General features: G+C 39.7%; 1 protein-coding gene across 11 annotated transcripts in view; it reads left to right on the plus strand.

Moving 5' to 3' along the window:
* LOC136833140 (broad-complex core protein isoforms 1/2/3/4/5-like) overlaps positions 1–27,343 on the plus strand; it is a 353,892-nt gene that overhangs the window by 35,053 nt on the left and 291,496 nt on the right. For all 11 annotated transcript variants that reach the window (XM_067094829.1, XM_067094836.1, XM_067094832.1 and 8 more), the window contains exon 6: positions 4,095–4,265. In XM_067094829.1, coding sequence (XP_066950930.1) covers positions 4,095–4,265 — 171 coding nt within the window. The remainder of the gene's footprint in view (positions 1–4,094; positions 4,266–27,343) is intronic.

Raw genomic sequence — 27,343 nt, forward strand, 5'->3', positions numbered from 1 at the left:
TTTGGAGGGTTTTTTGATGAAAAACTCAATAAAAATGCAGTTTACATCGTTTTCAACATACTCAGAGCATTAAAGTAAGGTTTTCTTAGGATTTTTGGCCAATTTTAGGTTCTGACAATTTTTAAACTACGGCGAGCGGCGTATCACGGAACCCCCATCATAAACCGGGGACTGCCTGTACTTAGACTTCCTCTTTAGCTCCACCTTCTTTTCCCCTTCAGTTCAGGAAAAGCATATTAAGAAGTTAGAATAGGACGTAAACCTTATTTTGATCAGTAAAGAGTTCGTCTGAGTTTGTTAGGAAACCATTCCGGGTCCCTCCATAGTGTACGACATTTTCGCGTTTCCCTGTAAGAGGTAGGGTGGTGTTGCCCACGCCCATTCATAGCCTGAGCCTAGGACTGCCTTGCTACAGTTGGGAAAGTCTGCTGCCAGGGAGCTGGGTTGGTTTTGGGAAATGTGGTTCTGTGCCATTCAACACATGCCTCTTGATTTTCGTGCTCTGAATCTCATTTAATGCATTAGCAGAAAGATTTTTTTTAGAAAATGGTAAACTTCGCAGAGTATTCAGTTTCTACTGTCATCAATATCTAATATTAGGTTGTTAGCACCAGTAGCACTAAATATATAGGTATTGAGAGTTATTAATAATAATATGTCTGTAGTGAGTTGTACCTATTCTGATGCTATGATGAATCAGTCGATTGTTGAACCAATCTCTTGTACATCTACTTCTCATTCTAACTCCTTGTCAGCTATTCCTCTTTCTCCTTGAAATTTACCTGTTCATTCTGTACAAGCTTTTTCTTCGGTTGTCGGCAAGTCTCCTCCTCCTGCCTTGATTAATGTGTCTCTTTCCAATCCTAGCATGGTTACAGCATCTTCTGTCACACAGGAATTTTCTCAAATCTGTAGAGTAGCTTTTGGACATGGCAGGAGTGTCGGCTGATGCTTCTCTTCCCTCCTCCCAACATTTTCCGTTTCCTTTGGCACCTGTTGGTGCATTGTTTTCCTTTGCTCAGCTAACTTATGTTGTCAGGTGAGTCACTTCAGACTGCGTTTCCTTATCTCCCTTTTCTTGAGTCAAGGATTCGTTGCGGGTGATCACCCTAGCTGCCCCTTGGGAAGATGATTTTGAATCGCTGGAATCTCCTTTGGTTTGTCAGTGTTTGCGGATTAATCTGTTTTCAATTATTTATGGAAAAAATTGATTTAGATCTCATCTGAATCACATCTCGATGCTTCTTCTGGAACGAATTCCTGTCAAGGTCCGGAGGTCTACTGTATATTTTTATAGCTTTACTATACAGAAAATTTTGTGGATGTAATTTCACAGTTGTCTTGATTTGATTTAAGTTTTTTTCCATTCCCACTGGTATCCTTAAGCTTAGAGGGTGGTTGCCTTGGCATTTCTTAGTTTTTTCTGTCAAGAGCATCTTTCTCTGCAGAACCCATCTTCTCCTGCCTCTCCATGTAATCCTTTCCCTCCCTGTCAGTCATCTACCCCTAACAGGTTCTATCCAAGCACCCCTTACTATTTTTACCACATGCCCAAAGCATCTTAGTCTCCACTCGCATCAGTAATCTTGACCACTCTTTCACTTCTGATTTCTTTATTTTCTAACCTTACATGCAGTAAGATCCCCAAAATCCACCTCAACGTCCTCTTTTTCTGTTCACTCCAGCTTTTGTTCTTCATGTTTCAGAACCATTCTTCATCATTGGTCTGATTATGGTACAACAGATCTTTGTTTTTAGTTTATTTGGCCTTCCTTTATGATAACACTACTTCCCCCCAAGCTGTTTTCATCCTGCTTCCAACTTCTGTGTCACAGCCACCCTCCTGCATTTAAGTAGGTCCCAAGTTTTAAATCTAGACTGCTTCCCCCCAAGCTGTTTTCATCCTGCTTCCAACTTCTGTGTCACAGCCACCCTCCTGCATTTAAGTAGGTCCCAAGTTTTAAATCTAGACTGACTCTATCATGTATAAATAACTTACCCCACCCTGATTGCTTGGGCACCTTAACCTCACTTTATCCATATCTTTATACCACCCAATTCAAGAGATTCACACTCTATTGCCCTTCTGTGCAATTCTTCAGTCTCTGCTGTAATCACCAGATCATTTGCATGTAACATTTCCCACAGGTTTAAATTCCTTATCCTTTCACCTTGTCAGGGGCAATGCCATCATTGCACCTCAAGCAGTGTTTTGTAGGCATTACTGAAGGTGGTATGTGGTGTCTCTTAGGCCCCTAGCTACACCAACTATTTAGCCTTTTTAGTTTACCTCCTTTTCCACTTTCATCTAGCTGTCCAACCACTCCAACATCCTCTTTTCACTGTCTGCTTTATAGCCAAATTTAATAAAAATAAAATTGATCCTAATCCCTTCATCAGCACATCCAAAACCACTATAAAGAGAAATGGGCTAAATGCCAATCCTTGATGTAAACCAGCTAACTTGCAAATATTATTTTCCCATGACTTATTGCTGCTGCCCTTGTTTTTTTTTATATATTTCAGCCAACCTAACCAACTTTTCTGGCACACACACTTTTTCAAACAGCAAAACATTACCCCATTTGGCATTACATCAAATGCCTTTTCTAGGTCTAGGGTTATAAATGCACAGTAGAACTTCTCATTACTTCTCAGCCTCTTTTCCTGTATCTGTCTTAATGTCAAGACAGCATCAACTGTACCTCTCCCTCTGATGAAACCATACTGTAGGTTACCAAACTTCACAATAGTGCAGAAGATTTTCTATTAACAGTCCCAGTATCCATTCTTCCCACTTGGTATAGATAACAAGTACCTTCAGCATATCAGTTTGCACCTCTACTAAATCTATTGCTTGGACATTCTTCATTTTACATACAACTTTCATTACTTTTTTACTTGTATCACGATCACAGGCCTGTCCTTTCTTCCCACCTCCTCGAATCCCCCTTTTCATTTTCTGTGTTTAAAAGTGCTTATAGCAGTCTGATGATCATCTCTGTTTTTGGTCATCATCCTTATGCAAGTTATTTCCTTTTATATCTGTGATGACATCAGACTGACCCAGATCTTGTCTTTGCCTTTTCCTTGTGTTTGATATTCTGTAAATATCCTCACCTTTCTTCGTAGCTCTCCCAGTAGTTGTGCCCATATTCATAGTTTCTCCTTCCAGTTATCTATGTTTTTCTTGGTACCTTGCATCTCTAGCATCTGTCTAGCAGACAAAATGCTGATGACCTGGAATATTCAAGACGTGAATATTAGGAGTATATTATTATTATTATTATTATTATTATTATTATTATTATTATTATGAGTAATAAAGGACTTCTGGAATCGAGAAGTTCAACAGTGAGGCACATTTACTGCATGATGGTACTGCAGTGCAGCAAATCTGGTTACTCTAGGCAAGAAAAGAGGATCAGGGATCAATTTTGAATGTTTAAAACATGAAAAATTGACAAACAAGAGACATCTGTTGATGGTCCAAGTCATAATTGCTGATTATAAGGAGACAGAAACATACCACCACGAACCACTCTATCTAAAAGAATTAAAACTCTGCCAGAGATATATATGGTTAATGGGTATGTATGAAAGAAATTTCCATTTTAAAACTAATCTTATCTTATTTAGGAAAATTTTTATGGTAAAGCTGAGAATAGTTATGCATAAGTTTAATTTTACTCCAGGCTTTATGGAAAATGAAGATTTGGGGAAGCTCCACTGTGGTAAAGATTATTTACTGATATGATTTAATAGTTGAGAATTTGATTCATGGCATGTGGGAAGGAGTGAACAGGGCTTGGATGGAACCTGCAATGGAGGTGGAGGATTAGATAGTAGGATAAAGTGTTGGATGATTTGTAGAAGGATTTACTGGCAGAGTTGCTTTCAGTAGAAATGTTTGGAAATGATGCATTAAGGCAAAACCAACCCTTTAGCTTAAGGTAGTTGTGGAGTTGAAGAAAATATAGTTTTCATTTTAGTTAGCAACTAAAAATTGTACTGTAGAGTAGTGTTTTATGCTAAGTGAAGTTTTTGAGTTTCAAATTTCTTGTCTTACAATTTTTTCAATGTTTGTTTCTCAGATCTAGCCGGAGATGATGCATTTATTCCAGAGGCATATTTAAGGGAGGGAAGTTCAGCTTCTTCCTCATCACAACAGGCAACCCAGCAGGCACCTCCCCCAAATGCTCCCCCACCCCCCGGACCATTATTACCTTCGTATGTTCCACCACCACAAATCAAGTCTCAAGATGGTGAGTAAATTTTTATACCTTCATTGTTATTCTTCCTCAGTCAAAATGTTTTCTGTTGCTTTAAAATATTCCTTGAAATCATGCATGGTTTTGGAACTTTACTTTTTTTGACAACCTTGATTTTTGTATTTATTTATATTAGTTAAGCTGTAATGTTAAACGGGAAATTATTAGAACGTGAGAGTGGATGTTGTTATGAAGTGTGCAAAAATGCAATGTTTCCTAAAATTTTTATTGACCAGGAAACTGGTAGTTTATTGTGTGCTGTAAAAGAATATAATGCTAAAAAGTGCCTATTTTTATAGTTTGTTATACTGATTCTTAAGGATAAAAGAAGAATAGTGTGATCCGATAGTTTGGCCATGTATCACTATTGTATTTGGTGTTACTTTTGATTTTGTTCACTGCACTACATATATATGAGAATGAATATGGTGGAGTAGTGGAGAACAGTTCTTTTGTGTTCGTTGGCAATGTCAAGAAGTGGAGGATCTTATGTTTGGGTGGATATTTAAACAAATTAGTATTCTGTTGCATTGGAATGTTTTATTTCTTATCTATCTCAACTCATTATACCATATGTATCTATACCCAGGAGCTGATGAATTGCAAACTGTGGGATATACATACTGTAAGAGCAGTTCTTTCATTTCATTTCCTTTTCTTTTGAGGGGATTGTTAGGGTATTTTCCCCAGTTGAACTTGGATACAGATAACTCGTGTTGGCAGCATGTATATAATACAGTGCTTGATATTAAAAAGGTTGTATTTTCCTTTTTACTCTTGTTTTTATTGTAAATTTTATGTAAATTCCCTATGGTTTTTTTTTATGGGTTATAAATTTTTATGAATTATAAAAGTGGACATTTTGTTATTGGTTAATCAGTGAAATGAAATAGTGTTAAGGTTTGATGTAATAAATTTAATTAACCTTGCTCCATTTTACACATAGATGAGGAAGTTTGTATTTTGTTTCAAAGGTTTTATTAGTCTGTGTGATATTTACTAAGAGAAGATGGCCAAGTATTTTTGGTAATATCATTTGAGATTTTAAAATCTGGTGGTAAGATAGCAAATATAGTTGAGTCATGAATACTTGATTGTTATCTCTGTTAAAAACATTATTTACTGGTTGAACCCAAAATATGTAGATAAACTCGGATACTCTTATTAAAATGTTTAGGTTGTTTGTGTGTGGATGTATCGTAGGGAACTCCTTTTGTTGTCAGCTAAGTATATCTTGGTTTAACCAGACCACTGAGCTGATTAACAGCTCTCCTAGGGCTGGCCCGAAGGATTAGATTTATTTTATGTGGCTAAGAACGAATTGGTTACCTAGCAGCGGGACCTACAGCTTATTGTGGAATCCGAAACACATTATGACGAGAAATGACTTTCTATCACCAGAAATAAATTCCTCTAATTCTTCATTGGCCAGCCGGAGAGTCGAACGCTGGGCCAACAGTTTGTTCTCAACTACTTAATTGGGAAAGTTGCAATGGAACACACAACTCCGCAAAAAAAAAAAAAATAATAATAATAATAATAATAAAAAACTATTGCAAAACCAACATGTTTGGGAATTGCCAACAGTAAATTTATTTCAGTAGCTGTTATGCTGTTTTCTGAGTAAGGGGAACTCAGTAATGACAAAAATAGTTCCTGTAAAGAATCATGATTGCTGTCTTCTTCAAAGGAAGAGGATGTAAAGAAGTTAGGAGAAGGATTGAAAACAAATTATTTTGCTTTGATATAGCTTTTGCTGCCAGGGAAACAAAAAGCATTTTAAATGTTAGTGCAGCTGAGGTGAACATATAAACTGACTTAGCTTGAGTAACTAGAAGTGTAGAAAACTATATCCCATGAAGTAGAACATTTCAGAAAAATAGGTTGGAAGGTGTATGTTATTTCTGTGAAATATGTTGAAGAAATAGAAATATGAATTTAAGCACTAGCCCCTCATTTTCTCGAGCTTTTTCCCTTATTTATATAGTTTTGGAATATCTTCATAAAAAGTTTTGTTGTGATGTCACCAGACACTTCTGCTCATAAATCTGGAGATGAAGAGGTATTATAGTAATAAGTGATCATATGCATGTGTGCCGGTTGACCATTGGTCGGATGTAACCACTTAACTATGATACAATGGACCCCAGCCTAATTGTGGTTCAGGATTCATGACTTCACCGATTTGTGGATTTTTGGGTGGAACATATATCCACATTAGTCGTGGAAAATTCGCATATTCCCGGAATTTTTCATAGAGAAATGTTCACTAATTACTGTATTTCATATTTTTGCGACTAAATACATTCTTTTTGATAAAAATATTAAAATAGGCAGTTACAAGCATTTTTAGAGGGGTGTTAAGTATTAACGGGATTTTAGCTGTTCGCGGGGAGGTTGGGGTCCCCATCCTCTGCCAATTCCCCGTGGGTCGACTGTATACTGAAAATGAGGGAATGGGCAAAAGGGCCCAGTAAAGCAGATGAAGAATTTTGGGAAACACAATCAGGAGAAGTGACTGAAGTACATTCACTTCCCAACTTACGAATGAGTTACATTCTGGATGGCCGTTCGTGTCTAGAATTATTCGTAAGTTGGTTTTTAGTGTAATGTTTAATTTTTTTTTTTTTCATGTTTGCATTTCCTAGGTCAACTCAGGAGTCTCAACATTCTGCTTTCACTGCAGTTGTAAATCATGCAGTGTTATAAAGAATTACTTTGGATGCTAGAAAGGTAAAAAGAAGAAGAAAAAAAGTTAGATTCATGCAGCATTCAAAATTGAGTATTTTTTCCATGCTTTGAAAGCTATGAATTTGGAGGCAATTTTGAAAGAGCAGCATCTGACATTAGAAGTTCACAAAGTAAACAGTTCACACCATCATCTATTGACAAAAATACTCACGAAACGTTTCTTATGGGGAGAGGAAATATAGAAAATGGGAATTCATCAAAGAGTGAGTTAAATTGGGAAGATAAAAATAAGTAGGGATATTTTAGGAGCATGGATGAGTATTCTTGTGATTGTAAGAATACATGGTAGTTAATCATGAGACTACTAGGTATAATCAGGGAAAGGGTGAAAGGAATAGGTTCTTCTTCCTCAAGTTGTTCTGTTCTTTGCAAAAATTCTTACTAGCAGAATAGGTTTGCAGAGCAAAATTTGAACTTGTGACCCTGTCTGTTCATATCTTTTGAATGTTTGTAAGTACGGTGGTGACTACTGCAGTGGGATGGAGTACTGGTAGCAGGAGACCTAAATGGCCACATAGCCTAGGAGAAGGAAATCTGAAGGTAGAAGCTGTAAGAGAATTTTGCCAAAACCAAGGAATGAAGTTGCTTAACATTGTCAAGGAAAGCAAGAAAATGGTGAGATACAAGATCGGAGAAGCTGAAACATGATTGACTTGATTAGAATGAAAAGTTTGGACATCATAAAAAAATTGTTTTATTTAGCCCAATGAGGCTTTCCCAACACAACATAGATTGCTTGAAGTTAATTTAGTAGTGAGCATGTCAAAAGAATGAAAACATCGAACCTGAAAAATGAAGTAAAGAAAAAAGGTATAAGAAATGGTCAGCAGCTAATATAGCATCAAAAAATGGTCAGTGGAAACTGCTGAAAGAAGGCACGCAAATGGCAGGAACGTGACATCAGGGAATGGTTACAGAGAGGAGCATCGTTTTGGAGTGGAGATGTACAAGGTCAGTGGAAGAGAGAAGGGGTCCTTCAGGCTCTGGCAGAGGAGAATGATGAATACGGGAAAAATAGAAGGGAGACTAAAAGGCAGGTGGCATCGGCAAAGAGGAGGATCTGACAGGAATCTTCACAGCAGAGGGGATGAGGGAAGATGGAAACGTGTACTATAAGATTCAAGTTGAAAATAAAGACAATGGAACAACAGAGTCTATATTCAGTACCTTTGGAATGAAGAAAAGTGAACTGGTGGAAGTGGGCACAATAGAAGGAAGGACCAATAGAGAACATAACTGGTGAAGAGGCTAAAAGGGCTCTTGGGAAGTTGAAAAAAGTGAACCCAAGGATCATCTGGAGTAACAAAGAACATAATGGCAGCTACTGGAAACTGGTTTGCAAGGGCTTATAAGAATATGAGAACTTGATGAAAGAAAAGGATCAGACCAATGAGAAAAGTCTCTTACAGTATGTAAACAAAAAGAAAATAGATTTAAGAGCAATGTGAATTTTATAGGGGATAAGACTGCATGGGCATGCTATGAAAGTACTGGAAAAATTTTTGGAGGAAAGGCTGACAAAATTTGTTCCAATCAATTTGGCCTCATGTTAGAGATCAGTAGCAGAAAAAGCAATATGCAAAAAGGAGATTATACCATACCATTGATCTTGGAAGAAGCATTTGACTTGGTGCCGAGATAGATGATTAAATGGACATCATGAAGCTAGAGAGTACAAGAAAGATTGCATATTTCTTTACCAAGACATCAGAAGTAGATTGAAGACTGAATATATTGGAAGAATTTGAAATAAATGGTGTTCATCAAGGATCAGTGCTGTTATTATAGCGGAGGATGAAGCTACAGATGGGCCTCTGGAGGACTAGGTGGAAATGTTGAAAAGGTGGAGGGATGAAATGGAGAGCAGGGGACTGAAATTAATGTAGGCAAAACAAGCTTTGGTGATTGGTAAACAAGCAAAGGAAAAATTAGTCTGAAAAGAGGCCATGTGGTTGTTGGGAAGGGGTTGGGGTGAACTCTTTATAAACTGTTAACCAAATGTAACAAATTGTGTCCATTCACTTAAATTGGTAATAACCAAGACCAAGGGGAATTATGTATCTAGTAATATCTTATGTGAAGAAGTACTGTTACTGAAAAAATTAACTTGCTATGTATCACAGCCTTGTAGTTATTGTTCAATAAGGGTTCATTTTCTTCTTTAGATGTTTTCACAAAACTTGCAATCTAAAGAAGTGGAAATTCATATGTCAAAAGTTGACTAAACAAATTTGTGTAATTTGGAGGCTGTTGAAGCTTAATTTGCTGTTGGGAAAAATATTTTCAGCAGTAATTTACTATTTTTTTACATCGTGGAAAATTCTATCTTTTTATCCTAATATAGATTACATAAATTTAGAGGTTAAATTTTTACATTTTTCTAATGAGAAAATTTTAAGTTTGGTTGCATTCATGTTTTGTGGTTGCATAACAAAACATGAAAATTTGAAGCATATTTCTTTAATAACCATAAGGTCAGAGAACCAGCATAAGCTTTAATAATGGGGCCACATGCCATTGGCCTTGTACCTTAAACATTTTAAAATTGGTTTATTCACACAGTTACTGTACCTGTACAGTTAGGTACAGTACTATGATATTATAGTATCGCCAAATGGTTTAGTTTATTTTTCATGCCATGTTTACTTTAAAATTTTTAAAATAAAATTTTTAAAACAATGCCAATAGAAAAAACATGAATTGCAAAAATACCACTTACCTTTTGCATATGTGAGGATATGCTAATACATACTCAGTTCCACTTGTCTGTCTCATGATGTCTCTTCAGTGATGAAGAGAGAGACTAACATAACAGCATTACTATCATTTATTCTGTAAGTGAGGTGAATTGTTAAGTTTTTACTCTGTTGCTATGATCTTTATGAGGAGGAATTGAGGAGTGGCTGGTTTCAGAGTATCTTTTATGGCAGGGTGCAAGATTTGTGGGAGGAGGTGTGGGTTGGGAGTTTGTATTTTACTTTTTGGAAATATATTGAAATTTATGTTTTTCCTTTTTTGCTTTTTCCTTTCACTCTAAACTAAGGGTGGCTAGAGGTGGGCAGTAACTGTTAAGACCACAAGTTTGTTAGCTATGAAAAATACAAAATAATTTAAATTTTCATTTGTTCATATGCGGAACAAGCTAGGGATCTTAATATTGGGATAGACTCACTCTTGGTGGGAGGTAAGAGATTCCTGAACGACTGGAGGTTCGGCACACCCAGCCATACTTCCTGAATAAGAGAATTCAAACGAAGGAGACCTAACCTCTGATCTGTTAGATATATGGTTTTTGATGATTCAGATTACTGGTCTAAGACTAGTGCAGAAATTCCTTGCATTAGAGGAAGTTAAAGAGCTATATTTGTTCATTCCTCTCTCTCCTTACCAGAGAGAGGAAGGGTTTGCTACTGCCAGCTATATTTGTGTAGAATAAAAACAAACCAACAGTAAGGCTACTACACTCACCTTTATCTGGCCCGTTCCAGTGTATACTGGAACCATCATCTTATCACCTGTAGGTAGAGAAGAAAGGAAAAGAGACTAGTCATCTCAATCATCATCATCTTTAATGCCATCATCTTAGGCAAGATACAAAACTGTCCCACTAGGTCCACTGGATGAGCTACACAACTTGTTGAGCAGCCACCACCGGACCCAAGGAAAAAGTGTCCAAGGACCTGTTGGCAATGTCCCCCAGGTAGCAGGAAGTGAACATGGTTTGGCAGAGCCAAGAACCAGCATTCAGGATACTATGAACAGATAAGTTCTTGAATGCCAAGGAGGAGCTTAGTCCTCTAATATCATGTTCTCTTGCATGCACAGTATTGGCAGTAAAAGTGATGATGAGTAGTAGGCATGCCTAATCACTTCATGAAGCCAAAACGAAATAGTATTCATGGGCACTTCTTTCTTGATCTGTCCTGTGCTAACAAAAAGTCTTTGGCATCGTGGTCTGAGATGTCGAGTCCTTTTTAGATAGCAACGCAGTCTCTGACGGGGCAAATGAGGAATTCATCTGGATTGTCATTAATGAAATCCCCAAGGGAAGGGATGGAAAAGGAGGTAAACCTGTCAGGGTTTTGAGTCTAAGCCACGAATTTTGGGACAAATTCAAACACTACTGACTTCTAACTCCTGTTATCTTTAACATTAAAAACTAGGCCATGGAGTTGACCAACTCCCTTCGAAGAAGCCAAGGGGAGAAGGAAAACCGTCTTGAGGGCCAAGTTACTATCCTATGAGCGACACTGGTGTGTTTGGGGTTCGAGTGAGACTACTTAGCGCCAGAGTCAAATCCCAGGTAGGGGGTTTCAGTCCTCTAGGAGAACAAGACTGTTCAAGACTTTTGAGCAGCATAGAGATTTCCCTAGATGAAGTTAGGTCCACATCTTTCAAACGAAGAACCAATCCCAAGGTATCCCTGTAGCCCTTAATAGCAGAAACAGAAAGGTGCTGAGTCTTGCAGAAGCCAGAACTGGAGCTTGCAGAAGGAGTTTGGTATTCCATGGTAACCACAACACTCACAAACACACTGTACACTAAAACAGAAGAGAAAACACAGGTATTGAAAAAAAGACCGGCTTTAGGCAGGAGAGAAAGGACAAGACATCCTCACTCAAAAGTGGTAGAAGAATAACTGAGGCGTCACAAGATCAAGCTTGGGTTGGTGGTGTCACCCACCTTGTTCATGACAGGTGCCAGAGGCCACCAATTCCTTGCATATACAATAATATTTTTTTATTTTTACTGGTTTCCAACTGGTACCAGGAGATACATCCTAATGTTAAGACCACAGGTTTGTTAGTTATGAAAAATACAAATTAATTATAAATTAGTCATTTTTCTGTTCTGAGGAACATCAGAAAATCAGCTGAAAAGAGGTTCTGAGTGGAAAGAAACCCCGTCGACGACACCAGTAAGTAATCGGCCCATTTTCCCTGACACATGGTTGAAGAAGACCTTCTGAGGTAACCAGACATCTGTGTTGTTGCTCTGTGAGAATTAGAAGATCTGGAAACCATTCTGCTTAAGGCCATAAAGGAGCTACAGTACCTGGGTCATCCTGAGATTCTGGGAAATCATCGCCCTGTTCAGGACATGATGGATCAGGCAAAAGGGGGGAAATGCATAGATATCCAGGTTGTCCCAAGGATGTTGAAGGGTGTCCTCTGCCACGGCAAAGAGATCTGGAACTACTGAACAATAGACCTGTAGCTTCCTGTTGAACCTTGACACGAAGAGGTCTATCATTGGTCTCCCCCACAGATGAAAAAACCTATCTGCCACCTCCTGATGCAGACCCCTCTGTCTCTAGAACCTGTTCCTGAAGACCTAGCTTGTCGGCCACTATATTCCTCTTCCCTCGAATGTACCTGGCCATGAGGTCCACTCAGCTGTTGATAGCCCACTGGTGTAACCTGACTGTTATCAAGTGAAGTTGGCATGACACTAGACCCCTGTTTGTTTACATAAGCTACCACCATAGTGTTGTCCGACATCATAACAACAGAGTGCCCCATCACCCTTTCTTGAAACCACCACAGAAGGTTGCTACTTGTCTCTGTCGACAGAGGGACCTGTAGCTGAGGAGACCAAAATTCCTTCAGCCTCCATTGCAGGGAACGAAGATGAAGATGCCCGTAGGAACCAGCTTCTCTAGCGATGCCAAAAGTCCTAGGATCACTCGCCATTGCCAAGCTGGTTGGTTCTGTTCGGATAGGAAGGAGTGAGCCACTGCCATGAACTTCTCTATCCACTGGTCTGATGGGAAGATCTCGACGAGGCAGTGTCTATGATCATTCCCAGGTAAAGGATTCTTTGGCTGGTTGAAGATTGGAGTTTTCCAAATTTATCACAATCCCTAAGCCGTAGTAAAATTGGAGAAGACGATCCCTGTCTCAAATTATCTTTTCCTGAGAACTCACCAAGACCAGCTAATCGTCGAGTTATCTTAGGAGGCAAATTCCCTGAGCATGAGCCCACGTCGACACTAGGGTGAAAACTCTTGTGAACACCTGGGGAGATGATGTCAGACCGAAGCAAAGAACCTTGAACTGGTACACGAGTTCTCTGAGACTGAAGTGAAGGAACTTCCGGGAGGAGGGATGAACAGGGATCTGTAAGTAAGCCTCCTTCAAATCTGTGGTAATAAGCATGTAGTCGTCTCCGACAGCTGCCAAGACTGTTCGAGGAGTCTCCATCTTGAACCTTGTCGTTCTGATAAAGAGGTTCAACGTTGGCAGGTCTGTCACTGGCCTCCAGTCACCAATTGCCCTGGGGACTTGGAAGACTCGGCTGTAGAACCCTGGGGAAGGATGCTTAACTTGCACTGCAGTTCCCTTCTCCATCATCTTCCTCACTTCTTGGAGAGCTAGGTGTTTAGCTATGTGTTTCGGATAGCCTTGAGCGTAAGTGAGGTGAGGGAGAGGACCATCGGAGGGAGGGGAGCGAAGTCAAAAGGTAGTAGATATGTCACCTGAAGGACACCTGCCACCCAGTCTCCGCTCCATAATTCTGCCACATAGCCCAATGGCTCACCAGGCATCCCCCTACTGGTGGCACAGAGTCCGGATGGGTGCCCGCTCTATAGTCTACCTCCCCTACTTCTGCCCTATTTCCCCTTCCTGGCTTGGTAGACAAAGGAGGTTGGGAAGTCTTGATCGTAGCTCTTATAGGCTTCTTAGGAGGAGGCTGCGGATTCTGCCTTGGAACATTCAGACAAGGAGGAGCTGCTGCTTGACTCACTGCCTGTTGGACAAGACAGTCATTATTGTCAGTTCGATGCCTGTCAACAGCTGCATCCAATTGATCCTTGGGGAAAAGCAGCTGGGAATCCAAAATATCACCATTCCTCAAGGATAACAAGGAATCCACAGTGACAGACTGAGCCACTTTGGAGAGGGCTGCATCCCCTCATCAACAGGATATTAGCCCACCTATTAGCAGTCAGTTGGGTAAGGTAGGAAATAGCTTTAGCACCAGATTGCAACAATCCGATGTAAGTTGAACTATTGACATTACTCCTTGACGAAGGGAAAGAAGAAATCTTGGCAACAGCTGAACACCAGAAATCCAGCCAAGAAACAGTTTGGTAGGCAGAAGAGGCAGTCGACTGCAAGGAAGCAGCTTCTTGGAAGGAAAGAGAAGACCCCTCTGCCCTGACCTGATCCAGAGTCAAACCCAGCTTCAGACGGACACCATCAGAGTTGACCTGTCTGTTCAGAAGAGCACACAAGAGGGTTGCCAACTTCTTGGCTGGGTAAGGAAGGAGAGGGAGCTTGAACGATCTGCCAGAACAGAGAGAGGTATCCCTGTCCTTAAAAAGAGGAGTTTTCATGATTGAGGACTGAGTCAGTGTTACTGGAACAAGGCAACTTAAAAGAAGACTTCGAGTCCTTCTTCGGTCCCAGCAAGGCTTCTATTCCTATCGGAATGATGGTAGAAGGAATTATAGCCTTTTTAGAAAGATTATTAAACTCACAAATGAGATCAATAACCTCTTCATAAGAAGAAACAAACTCCTGATTCTCCAAATCCTCCACCTCCTCTGAAGGATTCGCGGGGTTTTAGAACTGGAGTATAAGATCTGTCAGATCCTAATACCTTCGCAGGAGCTTACAGTTTCGAAGTAGAGGGAAGAGAGAGGTCTCGATCAGAGGTTTGAGAGGCAGAAGACCCTTCTTGTACGATGGAGACGGGGCAGCATGATGCATATTCAGAGAACCTTATCCCAAAACTTCCAAAGACGAATCAGTGGAAGAAAAGGAAGGAGACAAACGTGACAAGGAAGGGGAGAAGAAAGGGAGAGCAGAACAATTAAGACTAGAAACATCCATCGAAGGAGGAGAAAATTCTTCCCAAAAATGTGCCTCTGGCTTCCTCTTGTGTTGCTGCTTCTTGGCAAATCTCTTCCACTGCACAGGAGACTAAGAACGGCACTCAGGGCAAGGGTAGTCACATTACAATCATTTGATCTGCACCTACAAGAAGCTGAATGGGGGTCAATCTCAAAGGAAGCCATATAACGTGAGCAAGGATAGGAGCCTACACCAGGACATTTTCTCTGAGGCTTACGGGAACTTTTAGCTGGGTTTTGGGATTGCATAATAAAAACCAAACACACTAAAAACACACTGATCGCAAAAACAACCAAAAATCACAGGCAAAGGCAAAAACAACTGGCTATGGAGAGGAAGGAGAGAAAGAAACAACCTCTCAATGGCAGTAAGAAGAAAACTGATACATCACTGTGTTGGGATCAGATGCCACCAATTCCTTGCATAAACAATTTTTGTTTTTATTTTTACCAGCTTCCAGCTGGCGCCAGAAGATTTATCCTAATGTTAAGACAGCAGGTTAGTTAGCTATGAAAAATTCAAATTAATTTAAATTTGTCATTTATATGGTGCAGTTCCATTAGATACCCGTAAATTTTTTATTTTTTATATACCAATAAAATGTTGAATGACTTATTTTGTACATGACGTTAGGGAGTTGCTTATAGGGGTTTGCAGGGTGTCCAGGTTGTTTTTTAATCATTACAAACTGGGGTAAATATACATTAACAATACCATGAGACTGGGCAAACTTTAAGGTTGGCCAATATAAAAAAAATGAAATTCCGGGAAAGAGGAAGACATACAGTACATAAACACAGTATAAGAAAAAAAAGTCTAACAAATGTTCTGTACCTTCCAAGGAAAGTTGAATGCAATTATTTCCAACTCTGTATAGGTCTCTTTTCCAAGAAACTCATAAAATGCACTTTTTTTTTTTAAGCATTAAAATAACAGCTCGCATAATATAGAAAAGGTTAAGCACTAAAATCAGCAACAATCCCCGAGTATATTTATGGATAAATATCTACATATTGTACTGGTGTTGGGAGATGTGGTATCCCTTAGGCCTGGTGATACATGTTCTTTCTGATATTTTTTTGTACTTTGCAAAATTACAATTACAGCTGATGTACTATTGTAAAAGATGAGAACTAAAACCAGCAACAATCCCTGACCGTATTTATGGAAAGTACTTTATATACGAGGTGTACTGGGACGGGGAAGTGTATTAATTCCCTTATGAAATCTCAAGTCACACTGTTATCCCTGTTACCTTCAGCTGAGGTGTGTGTTGCCATATAGTCATTTATGGCCCATTCAAGTGGTTTGAATGTTTTCCCACAAAATTCATCCAAATAGACGGCGTGAAATAATGATTATCATATGACACAGCCCGCTACTCCTATGCCATTCTTGTGCATCATAGGATGTGTGCCGCTGCAAAAGGGTTGAGAGTTTATTCGACTTAATCATGAGTCTGGGAATGAATTAACAATGTAAGACAAGGGTTTTCTGTATTGTGCTTCAGTATTTATATTTGGATGGGTTTTCACTGTTTTAGAAGCCATAGTTTGTTGCTGTCATGTACCATTGCTGTGGATTAATGAGTTCCAGAAAAATATGAAGAAGATAGAAAATTAAAGGTAGTTTGTATGTATGTCTGCCCTGGAAAGTGATTGGTATAATTTCCAAAGGAATGAGTTTTAGTTGAATGCTTAGAGGATTTTAAGATCTAACAATACAGTATTGTTTATTACCCCTAACCTTCCTAGGACTGCCACCACAGAAGGTTACTGAATACATAGTAAGGTAGAGGTTTTTGAAAAATTACCGCCACCCATTACTACAGAGTCTTCTGGTAGTCACAAAATATCAAATGCTAAGAAAAAACCATATTAGTTAATAGGGTATTTTTCTTGACATATGAAGCTATACATAAATCATTTTCATTTACTGAATTGTGCAAAATGCAGTATGTATATGTGGTAGCAAAAAGAAACATTCAGTACCCAAGTAATAAATAATTTGGAATACTCACTAGTAGCTGACAAAAGTATAGGCCTGTAAACTGTTGAGGTGTGCAGGGAGCAAGGGCATAAGCGCCACTGCTGCCAAAATAGAGTTAGAAGTACAACATTTTTCCCATGGATTTCATCTATGCATCAATACTTCATATGTGACCTTAGGCTTGAAACATTATACAGGCAGTCCCTGGTTATCGGTGATCTGGTTTTATGGCGCTTGACTAGCGATGACGATAACCGGCGTTTCGACACCGATTCCTGGTTATCGGCACCGATAACCAGATGCCGGCGCCAATAACCAAGGATCGGTGCTATTATTGCCGATTTTCGGTTGTCATGATTTTTGGTTATTGTCACACTGTCGGGAACGGAACCCAGCCGATAATCAGGGACTGCCTGTAGTCTAATGTGCCATTGAACACAAGTACTTTTTCATCCTCATGGGATGTAGAAACTTGGGCCAACAGACTCCCTTGTGCAAGGGCGCCTCTCCATTATCCCTTTAAACCCAGGGTGGTATGTGCAGGGGGTATGGGGGAGTGAGCATTGCCATCTCCACCCATCTCCCACTCGGTCTCAGCAGCCAATGAAAAAACACACGGACTGGGCTCGCGTTTCTGTTAGCTTGATGCAGCTCTCCAATAGTGTATTAACTATGGCTGATAGTGTTGATAATAGTGATCACCAAGATGATGACGTTGATGCCCCGGGCACAAATTTCATGTTGATGTTGCCATATTTTCAGCCCGTTATTTTGGTATGCTAATGTTTTTGTTATTTTCAATTAATGTAGTTACCTAAGAATTTTATTTTTTATTTACCATTAATCTAAAAAAAATTTTAACATACAAATTATTGATTAGAAATAAGAAATTACAGTCTGTTTTTTGTTGCTATTTACCTTTATATATATATATATATATATATATATATATATATATATATATATATATATATATATACCTGTAGTCATTTTCTTTGTGCGTGTGTGAATTACCATGATTTTTTTCTTATGTGTTGTAATGTCAGTAATTAAGAGATGGCCAAAGAAAGTAAATTCAACCGTAGAAATCATTATAATCATGCAAAATAGCAAGCCGGCACATTCAACTTTACCTTAAATTTTATGCTATAGCTTAAGTGTAACTTATAATAATGCCATAATTTTTGGATATAGGATACAGGGATAGATTTTCTTTAAAATGGTGAATAGTAGATTAAAATTGTAAGGTTGACTTCAAAGATGTTGATGTTTGAAAACTTTAAGTGCGTTTTTCTCGGTTTGTAAAAAAAAGGCGCTTGCGCCCTTGCCCCACTGGGTGCCTCAATTGTATGTAAAGGAAAAGAAAAAAAAAAAGGATATTAAGTACAAACCATACAAAGTTGAAAACAAGCATGAAAAGAACAGATTGGTATTGAAATAATTCGGTTCCAAACAGCTGAAGGTAGCTGGGAATGATTTTGCTTAATTACATAGCTGAATGATGCTGTAGAATGAGTTGAGTAGTAACCTCTAACTGATGAATACAGGTGTGCTTAGTCACTTATTACCCAACTACCTCCAGTCATTGAGACTTCAGCACGTGCATATAGATTACCTAATAGATTCGTTAAAGTACCAAACATTGTTCCTTGCAAACTTATTACAGTGATTGTAAATAGCATTATTCCGTTGAATGGCTCTTCAACCACTCTAGCTTGCAAAATTCTGGAAAGTCCACATTGCATGTGTCTAGGCCATTGCTCCCTCATCCTGCAAAGTCTTACTCTTTCCTCTGAGCTGCTGTTCCAGGGTTAGCATCTTTTATTTCATTTTTGTGCAGTGCCATTCATTTAGTTGAATTTTTCTCCATTCTGACTTATGTATGAGTTACTAAGACTCTATTAATGTGTTTTAACCGATTTCCTTTATTCCTGTTAGTAAGCAGTTTCCACTATTTAACTCTGCTACTGGGAATTACTTGTTGAACCTTACAAATATTTTTTTCGTTTTTGTTTTACCTAGTCATGGAAATCGTTCAGTAGTAAGTCTGTATTTATTTTCAGTAATTTTATTTTTTTTTATTAGTAGTTCTTGCCACTATTACACAAAAGAGTTACCTTTGGTTCCTTGTTTTCTGTTTTTGGTATTTTTTACTATAGTGATTTATTTTGCACTTCATTCAAGCTTTTTAGGGTAAAATTATGATCCTTTCAGTACTGCATAGTTTTTTAAGATTATGCTCAAGTTTTAGATTGTATTCATCCCAGATTACTTATGTTTATGTATTTATGGAGATTGTTAATCATGATCTTTGTCATGTCTCACATACTTATGAGTGTTTAGATGGGCAAACTTATGGTGCCTTCAAATACTCTGAGCTAAGTATCTGCATTTGAAGTTCCCTTCATGTCGAGAGACGAGAGCAACAATGTTCCTTGCTGATTCCTTTGGATTACACTTCTGTGTCTGCAGTGCCTCATTCTCAACCTCCTAGGGTGCTAAAAAGGAAGTTTTAAGATTTTTTTTAATACTCTTATTGAGGACTTGCATCCTCAGCTGACTCTCCCCCAATCTTTGGTGTTGCCTGTTCCTTCATTCTTCATCCTTTTGCCTTTGTTGGGGTTTCTGAGTACAGGCAGTCCCTGATTTATGACTGGGGTTTCGTCCCTACACCATGTCGTAAGCTGAAAATCGTCGTAATCCAAAGTATCGTCAAAAATCATAAGAAAACTTTACTTTTAATCCTTTGGGTGTCTTGAAAATGACATAAATTGCAATCTTGTTGAGTTTTTCATCATAAAAACCTGTAAATTTTTACCATTCTGCCATTTTGGAGCCACATTTCTTCTATCAGATCAGCGTTGTAAACCTGGAACATGCCTTGTAACCCAGGAAATAATTTTTGATGACTATATTTGAAGAGCGTCATAAACTTGAAATGTCACAGCTGAGCCTGTCATAACCCAGGGACTGCCTGTACTGAAATTATCGTTTGTGGGTAGCTTGAAGAAAGGGGTTTTTGGTTTTTCAAGGTTGGTTTATGGCAACGGTCTTGTCTTTGGAGGGTTGATTGTGGCCTTGTCAACCTTGCCATATAGTTTAGTGCTGCCTCCACTTCCTTACATGCCCATTGTCTTAATTATATCTCACTGTGATGTTAGTGATGCCTCATACCTGTCAAGACACTGATTGGGCTCTTATTCTCCCCACCAGCCATTTGATCAACTGCACCTGTGGCTTTTACTACAGATGTGCCTCCTGTCTGATTCCAGCCCCCCCCCCCCCCTTCCCATTCCTTTTGTCTTCCGTTGTACATTCATCTTCTGATTCTGCTGTTTTGATGAACTTGGAAGACATTCCTCCATTTCAAGTGGGGAATATCTTGTGCTATTTTCAGTGGTCAGAATTACAGCCAAGATTCATCCTCTTCCCAGGGTTATTCTGAACTTTGTCCCCTTGCTATTGCTTTGAATTGTCAGCAGCTTTGTGTGTGAGACTGCTCCCTTTAAGGCACAGTCATGAGTCAAGATGCCCATCTCCTAGATAGGATCATAACCTTGGAAAAACTCTTCCTACTACTTGCTTTTGTAACAGATTTTTAGAGTTATGATGTAGTCCTATCATACCAATTTCTGCAGTTCTCTCTGGTGATACATCTCTCCCTTGTAGATCTTGCTCTTTTTCTTCTGATGTGTTTGTCTTGTGATACTGGTTTGCCTGTTGACCTTTTGAGTTTAGCATCTCAGTGGACACTTTCACTTGACCCTTCTGGACTTGGGGAAACCCTTTAGTACTCCTGGCACTCATCAGACTATCAAGAGGACCAGATTTGGCTTTGTAAAGATACTATTTTTGGTTAAACATTTGGATGAGGAGCCTGCAGAGAATCTGAGTCAGCCTAGTATGACACATTACCTTCACAAAAATTCTCACTGAGGTTTGTAACATCTTCAAGATCAAATGTTTATCGTAGCTCTTGCTTGAGGGCTCTTGCCACCTTGAGGGGTGACAATAAGTAGTCCGGGCACAAGTGTTTTGATCTCTGGCCAATCCTAGGTGATCATTTACAAGTCTTACGCCTCATCTAAAAGGTTGAAATTTCAGCAGGGGGTATGATAATCCTGTAGGTATGCTTCGTCATCTTGCCTTCATTTGCCATGAAAGTGATAGCCAAGGATGGCCCCACCACGTTGACTCGGGTAGGTCTCATCAGCACTGGAGGTGGACCCACACAAACTGTTCCACAGGGAAGGTCTAGTCCACTTGAACTGGCAAGAATTGATTTTCAGTGGTATCATTGCCTTCTAGGAAGATGTTTATAGGACTCACTACCTGATCCTTTCCCCTGGACATGCTCATGTCCTTAATTGCTACACTTTATAAAGTTATCATCTGAGTATTTACCCATGTTATGATGAAAAAGGAGGATGAGAGGTTTAAAGACACCTGTAGTCTCCTTTCCTATGCTTGTCGATATTGTTTAGGGGGTAGTGCCATCAGTGCACCTCGCACAATTCGCTGTAGGTATTTTTAAGGTGTTGGCAGCATCCCTTTGGCCTATAGTTGCACCCACATTTTAGTCTTTTACTTTACATCCATTCCCACTTCCTCTCTTCGACTTGATGTCCAGCCCTCGTAACTATTATAAATTAGTGCAGTTGTGAAGTTTTCTCCCAGTTTCACCTTTTGATTTGTTTATTTATCTCATTTATATGTCTAGATCTCTCTCTTATCTTGCAGTCCAACACTTCCAACTATTTTCATTGTTTTATATAGTGAATGGCTAAAGTGCCCCAGTGCTTGGCTTGACAACCAAAGTTTCATGGTTCATTCGTTCATTCTGCTGAATTATGTGTTTGTTAGACCTGTTAACTACTTTGGCACCCTGATCTTTTCTTGGAGGACTTAAGTCTGTGAGTCGGGTAGAAGACTGCTACCTTGGGTGATTCATCTTAGTCATCACTTTTTTCCAAATCTACTTCTCAAGCTGAAGTTTCCCTGTTTTCATCTGTCTTATTCTAGTAAGTGTCAGAGACACTCCAATCCACAAAACTAGTAGTTAATTATCAATTATGTCATACCACAGCCAGATAGGTTACCTTCCAATCATTGAGAAGCCACACAACCACTCAAATCCAGAGTGCCCTTTTATCCTGGTGGTTGGGCATGCTTACAGCAGAAATCAACAGGTTCAGGCATTACAAGATGAAGGTTGTCTGTCCCACGTTGGGCGCCAAATATTATGTGGCAGGAACTACTAGAAAAGGCCGTAATATGCCTGCTCCCTTCCTCCAGAGGCATCTGGTAATAGCCCCTTACCAGATCTAATTTTTAAACACTTTCATTCCATTCATCTTTGCACACAATCAGACACCATTCATCGGGAAACGCTCTTTCACAGTTACTTCATTCACCTTCCAATAATCCACGCACATTCGTAAACTTCCATCTGGCTTACGTACTGGTACAATGGGGCTATTCAGTATTTCGTACTCTCCTTTCAATCACTCCCACCCTCTCCAAGCTCCTCACATTGCTCCTCTATCTCACGATTGATAGACGGAGGAAAATGTCGGGACATTGATATATGGGGTGTCGTCTTCAGAACTATTTTAAATTCTGGAAGCTTCGATCCCCAAAATCCCTCGTCTCCATGACTCAACGCCTCCTGCCTATCCCACAACATTCTCCTCAATCGTTTCTCTTACGTTATCACTTACATTTTCATCTACCTTTACTCTTTCTTTCAACTCCTCATATGTCCAATCATTAACTCCTTTCAAATCACCTGTCATCACCTGCCGGACCTTCACGTACCTCTCATCATCCATTCACCAATGTCATAATATTCCACGCAATTTCCCTCATGTATTCCTCTTTTCCGCTTCTTCCTGACACTCGGCAATGACGTTATATATACCCTCGGATCTCCCATGTTCAAAACCCCATCATATACACACATTTGCTGACTAATTTATATCGTCTATTCCTCAACTACATACTCAGCTATCATTGTTGGCTATCCCGGAGCTATCCGCCATGCCACTTTCACACTCACAACTTCTCCAATCTCATGTGGCACTTTACCCTCTCTCTGTCGCAAATTACAGGCACTCTCTTCCACAATTTTGCTCAACCTACCATCCTTCCCCAAATACAAATCCCCAAGCACATCCCCTTTCATACGTAATTCAATTACATTCATACTAGACGGACCACCATCCCGCATTTTTTCAAAACTCACATCCCACTAACATATCATATTTATCATTCATTGCTCTCAGTCACACAAAAATCACTTTCATCCATCATTACACCCAATTTCTAACCGTTCACACTCTTCCAACCACTGCTATCCCCTAAATTTCCAATCCCTCTCTACTTTCCCCTGACAATTCCTAATTTCTACGTATTCCTCAATTTCTGACATCCATTCTTAAATATGACATTCATACTACACCCGGTATCTATCAACATAATCAGTCCACCCTCTTACAACACACTTGCACACTCATGCACTCGTCTGCTTTCCAGCAAAGCCTCCTTTGCAACAAACCCTCAATGTACATGCATCACACGCACCGCTTGCATCCTGGAGGATCCACCCATTTGAACCCCCTTCACACAGTTTCCCGAATTTGCTGTCACAGTCACCTCTTTGCCCGTGTACATACACTTGATACATGCCCTTCCATTCCACATTCGACACACTTTGCTCTCGGTTCTGAACACATTCTCAAGCATAATGCCCATTCCTACCACAGTTGCCACATTACATTCACTCTGGTACCCTACAATTATTAGTAATATGACCCACCTGTCCTTTGCCTGTAGCATTTTAACCCCTATCTTTCAGACACTCACTTACCAAATGTCCCGATTCCCACACCAAACACGCCCTAAGGCCCACCTACACTCATTCTTTGTATGTCCTTCCTTTCCACATCTAAAACACTTGGCTCGACTTCCTCACCGACCTTCCTTTGTACACTACTATCCCTAACCTGTCCAACCCGTTGTTCCCTTCCCACAAACCCACCATTCATCTCACTGGCACCTCCACATTACTTGCTCTTACAATTCTATCTATTACACTATCTGCCATTCTCATTGGGGCCCTCAACACTGCATCCCTAAAGCTTCCAAACTCTGGCACTCTCTCATCTACCCCAGCCCTTACACTCACACTTCTGCCTCTTTTATAACCCTGTCAAGCTCATAATCTTCTACAATTTCCAAATTTCTCCCCAAGTCAACTTTTACTTGTCCATCTTTTCTTCTCCTTCTGCTTCAAGTTCACAAATTCTCCTAACCCATCTGGCACTGTCCCCAACAACTTTCGTACTAACTCCCTTGCTTTCATCTATCCCATCATCCCCAAAAAAATTTCTTTCCTCATCAACGTCTCCAGCTCACAAGCACAGTGACAAGGTTTCCCCAGCTTTCATTCTTGCCTCATCAAATTCATTCTTCCTCTTATATTTTAACACTCGCTTGCTCAACTAGTCTAGCTTTCACCTTGTCATACTCAACATCTCCCACACTCATAATAACCCATATATCAAGCAAAAAACCCAGTCAAATATTCTCCTAATTCTCGTGGCCCACACTCTTACTCTCCCCCATACTTCTCTTGACAAAACCTTTCATACTCCCTAAAGAAATCATGCACATCCTACTTCCATACTCATTATACCTTTCACACCGGGTACCTCCCTCACATACATAGCCTTCCTCACTTCTTCTCACTTCACTCTCACTTTGCTACTTTCACTCTGTCCTTTCATACCTCTTCCAAATACAAAGAGTCCACTTCCCGCACTTAACATTCATCTTACTCATTACACTCTTCTTCCTTCTTTTATCCACTTTTTATCCATCCACCTCACTATCAGTACTGTTTTACCCTCTCTCCTTCTTTCCTGCCTTTCCTTTTCCTTACCTCTGCTTTTCATTCTCCTCCTGCCTTCACTTCTACTTATTTCCACATCACTTTCATCACCACATACTTCCATTCACTTCTTCCTCCTTTCTTTCTTTGCCCTTCACACGTTCCAGAGGACCTGCCTCAACAGCCCCTTCTCCAAAACACCCTTGAACATACCTTTCACCATTTCTTCCACCTTTCATCATTCTCCTCCAACTTTTATCCATCCTCTCTTCCATTCTCTTCTGACTCCCTTTCATTTCTCATTTTCTTTTGCACTCCCACATTACCCCATCTCCTCCAACTGACTCTCAACTCCTCATTCTCACTCCTCAGCCTCCCATTCTCCACCTCCAGCCTACCCTGGAGTTCCCTAACCCACCTGGTTCCTCTTCCATTCTCTCCATCCTGACCTCTTACTCTCAGCCACTACCCACCACAAACATTGCAGCAGCAACACCAGCTGCCCCAACGTTTGCTAGCCAAATATTATGTGTATGAATTCAAACACAAAAACAGTACACAACACTCACCTGATCTTCGGTTGCTGAAGATGGAGAAAAGGTCCACGGTCGCCAATCACAGCACACAAAACCACACAAACAAAACAAGGAAACATAAAAAAAGAAGATAGAACTATAAACACAACAAGAACAGCACACTTAACAAGAAAACCAACAACTTTCAAAAAAGCACACAAAAACTGTCCAAGACCAAATGACTGACCGGCACAAGCTCTGACTCAAGACTCACTCAAAACCGAAAAATCCTTCACATATATTCCCAGACAGACAGCGTAAACAAACTAACGACCTTATCCTCTTCCAACAACCGAAACAATTTTTGATTACACATTTCTTATTTTTAATCAATAATTTGGATGTTATATTGTAATTTCTTATTTTTAATCAATAATTTGATGTTATATTTTTTAGATTAATGGTAAATAAAAATAAAATTTTAAATACATTAATTGAAAATAATCAAAAAAACATAGGTCAAATAATGGGCTGAAAATACTGCAAATATCAACATGAAATTTGTGTCCAGGCCATCAATGTCATCATCTCAGACTGGGACTACTCTTGATGATCACTATTATCAACACTATGTCAAATTAATACACTATTGAGTTAATATGAAAAAGTAAAAAATAACAGAGGCATCCAAGTGAGGACAAGAGGTGTTGGCAGAAGAGAGAACAAAGAGAAAGGATGGGATGGCATCTCTGTGTCCAGTCATACAAGATGAGAGTTGTTTCTAGAAATTGTGGAGCCCAGTCTGTGCATTTCATCTGCCGCTTAGAACCAAGTGGGAGATGGGTGGAGAAAGTGGGGCAATGTTCACTCCCCATACCTTGCGTGTACCACCTGGGTTTAAAGGACAATGGATGAGGCTCTCTGAGAGGAATCTGTTGACCCATGAACTACATCTATATGGGTGAAAAAGTACTTGAAGTTCAAACGCATTAGACCATAATGTTCATAGCCTAAGGTCACATAAATTTTGCCAGTGTAGAGGAAATCCTGGGAAAATTGTTTTTTAGCTCTAGGTTTTAATTTAACTCATTATGCCCTTGCTCTGCTTTTTTACTTAATTGTATTGCAAGGGAAACATGCATTGTAGTGGGGACATACTTTTTCATCTCTGACTGGCTTCACTTCTAGTATGTGTTTCATTTTGAGTCCTTTGTTTCTGGTTTTGTACAGGGCCTTCACTAGAACTGGCATCTGTGCCACAGGGAGAACATTTTTGGTCTTTGCCTCTGCTTTTAAACAGTTGGTATCAGGAACAGGAGGAGCTGGAGAAGTATGTGGACATCCTCTTAGTATTAAATCAGTCCTTTGCTGTTTTTCAACTGGAAAAGTATTGAAAGTTGCCCTCCATGTGAGCATTGTACTTTGGGATAATGATCTCCATCATCTTTAAATTAGCCAGACCTTAGAAGACAGAAAACTGAGTCAACCAAGAACAGAGCACCTTCCAGGACTTCCTGCATCATTTATAGTCCACTGACAATCCAGGGGACACTTGATGACCACTGAGTTTCCTGGAATTGCACAGTTTGTTCCAAACCAGTATCTTTCAACTATGCCTGTGTGTGTTGTTGGAAGGCAGCCACCATGTTCCAGTAATTCTAGGTTCCAGTCAGTAGAGAGAGTTTTAAACCATTTAGATGGTAAAAAGTAAGGGGAATCTGCTGAAAGGGGTCACTTTCATGCTGCCAAACCCTGACCTGTTAGTATTTTTGGATACCTGGACTGAGGTTGGATCTTCAGACCAAGGAATTGTTGTTACCTGAGAAAAGTACATCCTCTTGGAGTTATGGTATCTTTCTTGGCCTCAAAGCATTTGTGATCATCTTGGTCTGTGGGTTGGGCTTATGTCTAACAGCACTGTTTGTGTCACATGTAAAATCAAGGGGTGAGCCAGGTCAAAGCCCCTTTGTCTCATGGCAGTGGAAAGCTAGCTTTCCTTAGGCAGAGGAACACAGTTACCATCTGGCCATGGTTCATCCCAGGAGTTCATAATGTTATGGCTGGCAG

The sequence above is a fragment of the Macrobrachium rosenbergii genome, chromosome 51 (assembly GCF_040412425.1).
Source record: "Macrobrachium rosenbergii isolate ZJJX-2024 chromosome 51, ASM4041242v1, whole genome shotgun sequence".
NCBI lineage: Eukaryota > Metazoa > Arthropoda > Malacostraca > Decapoda > Palaemonidae > Macrobrachium > Macrobrachium rosenbergii.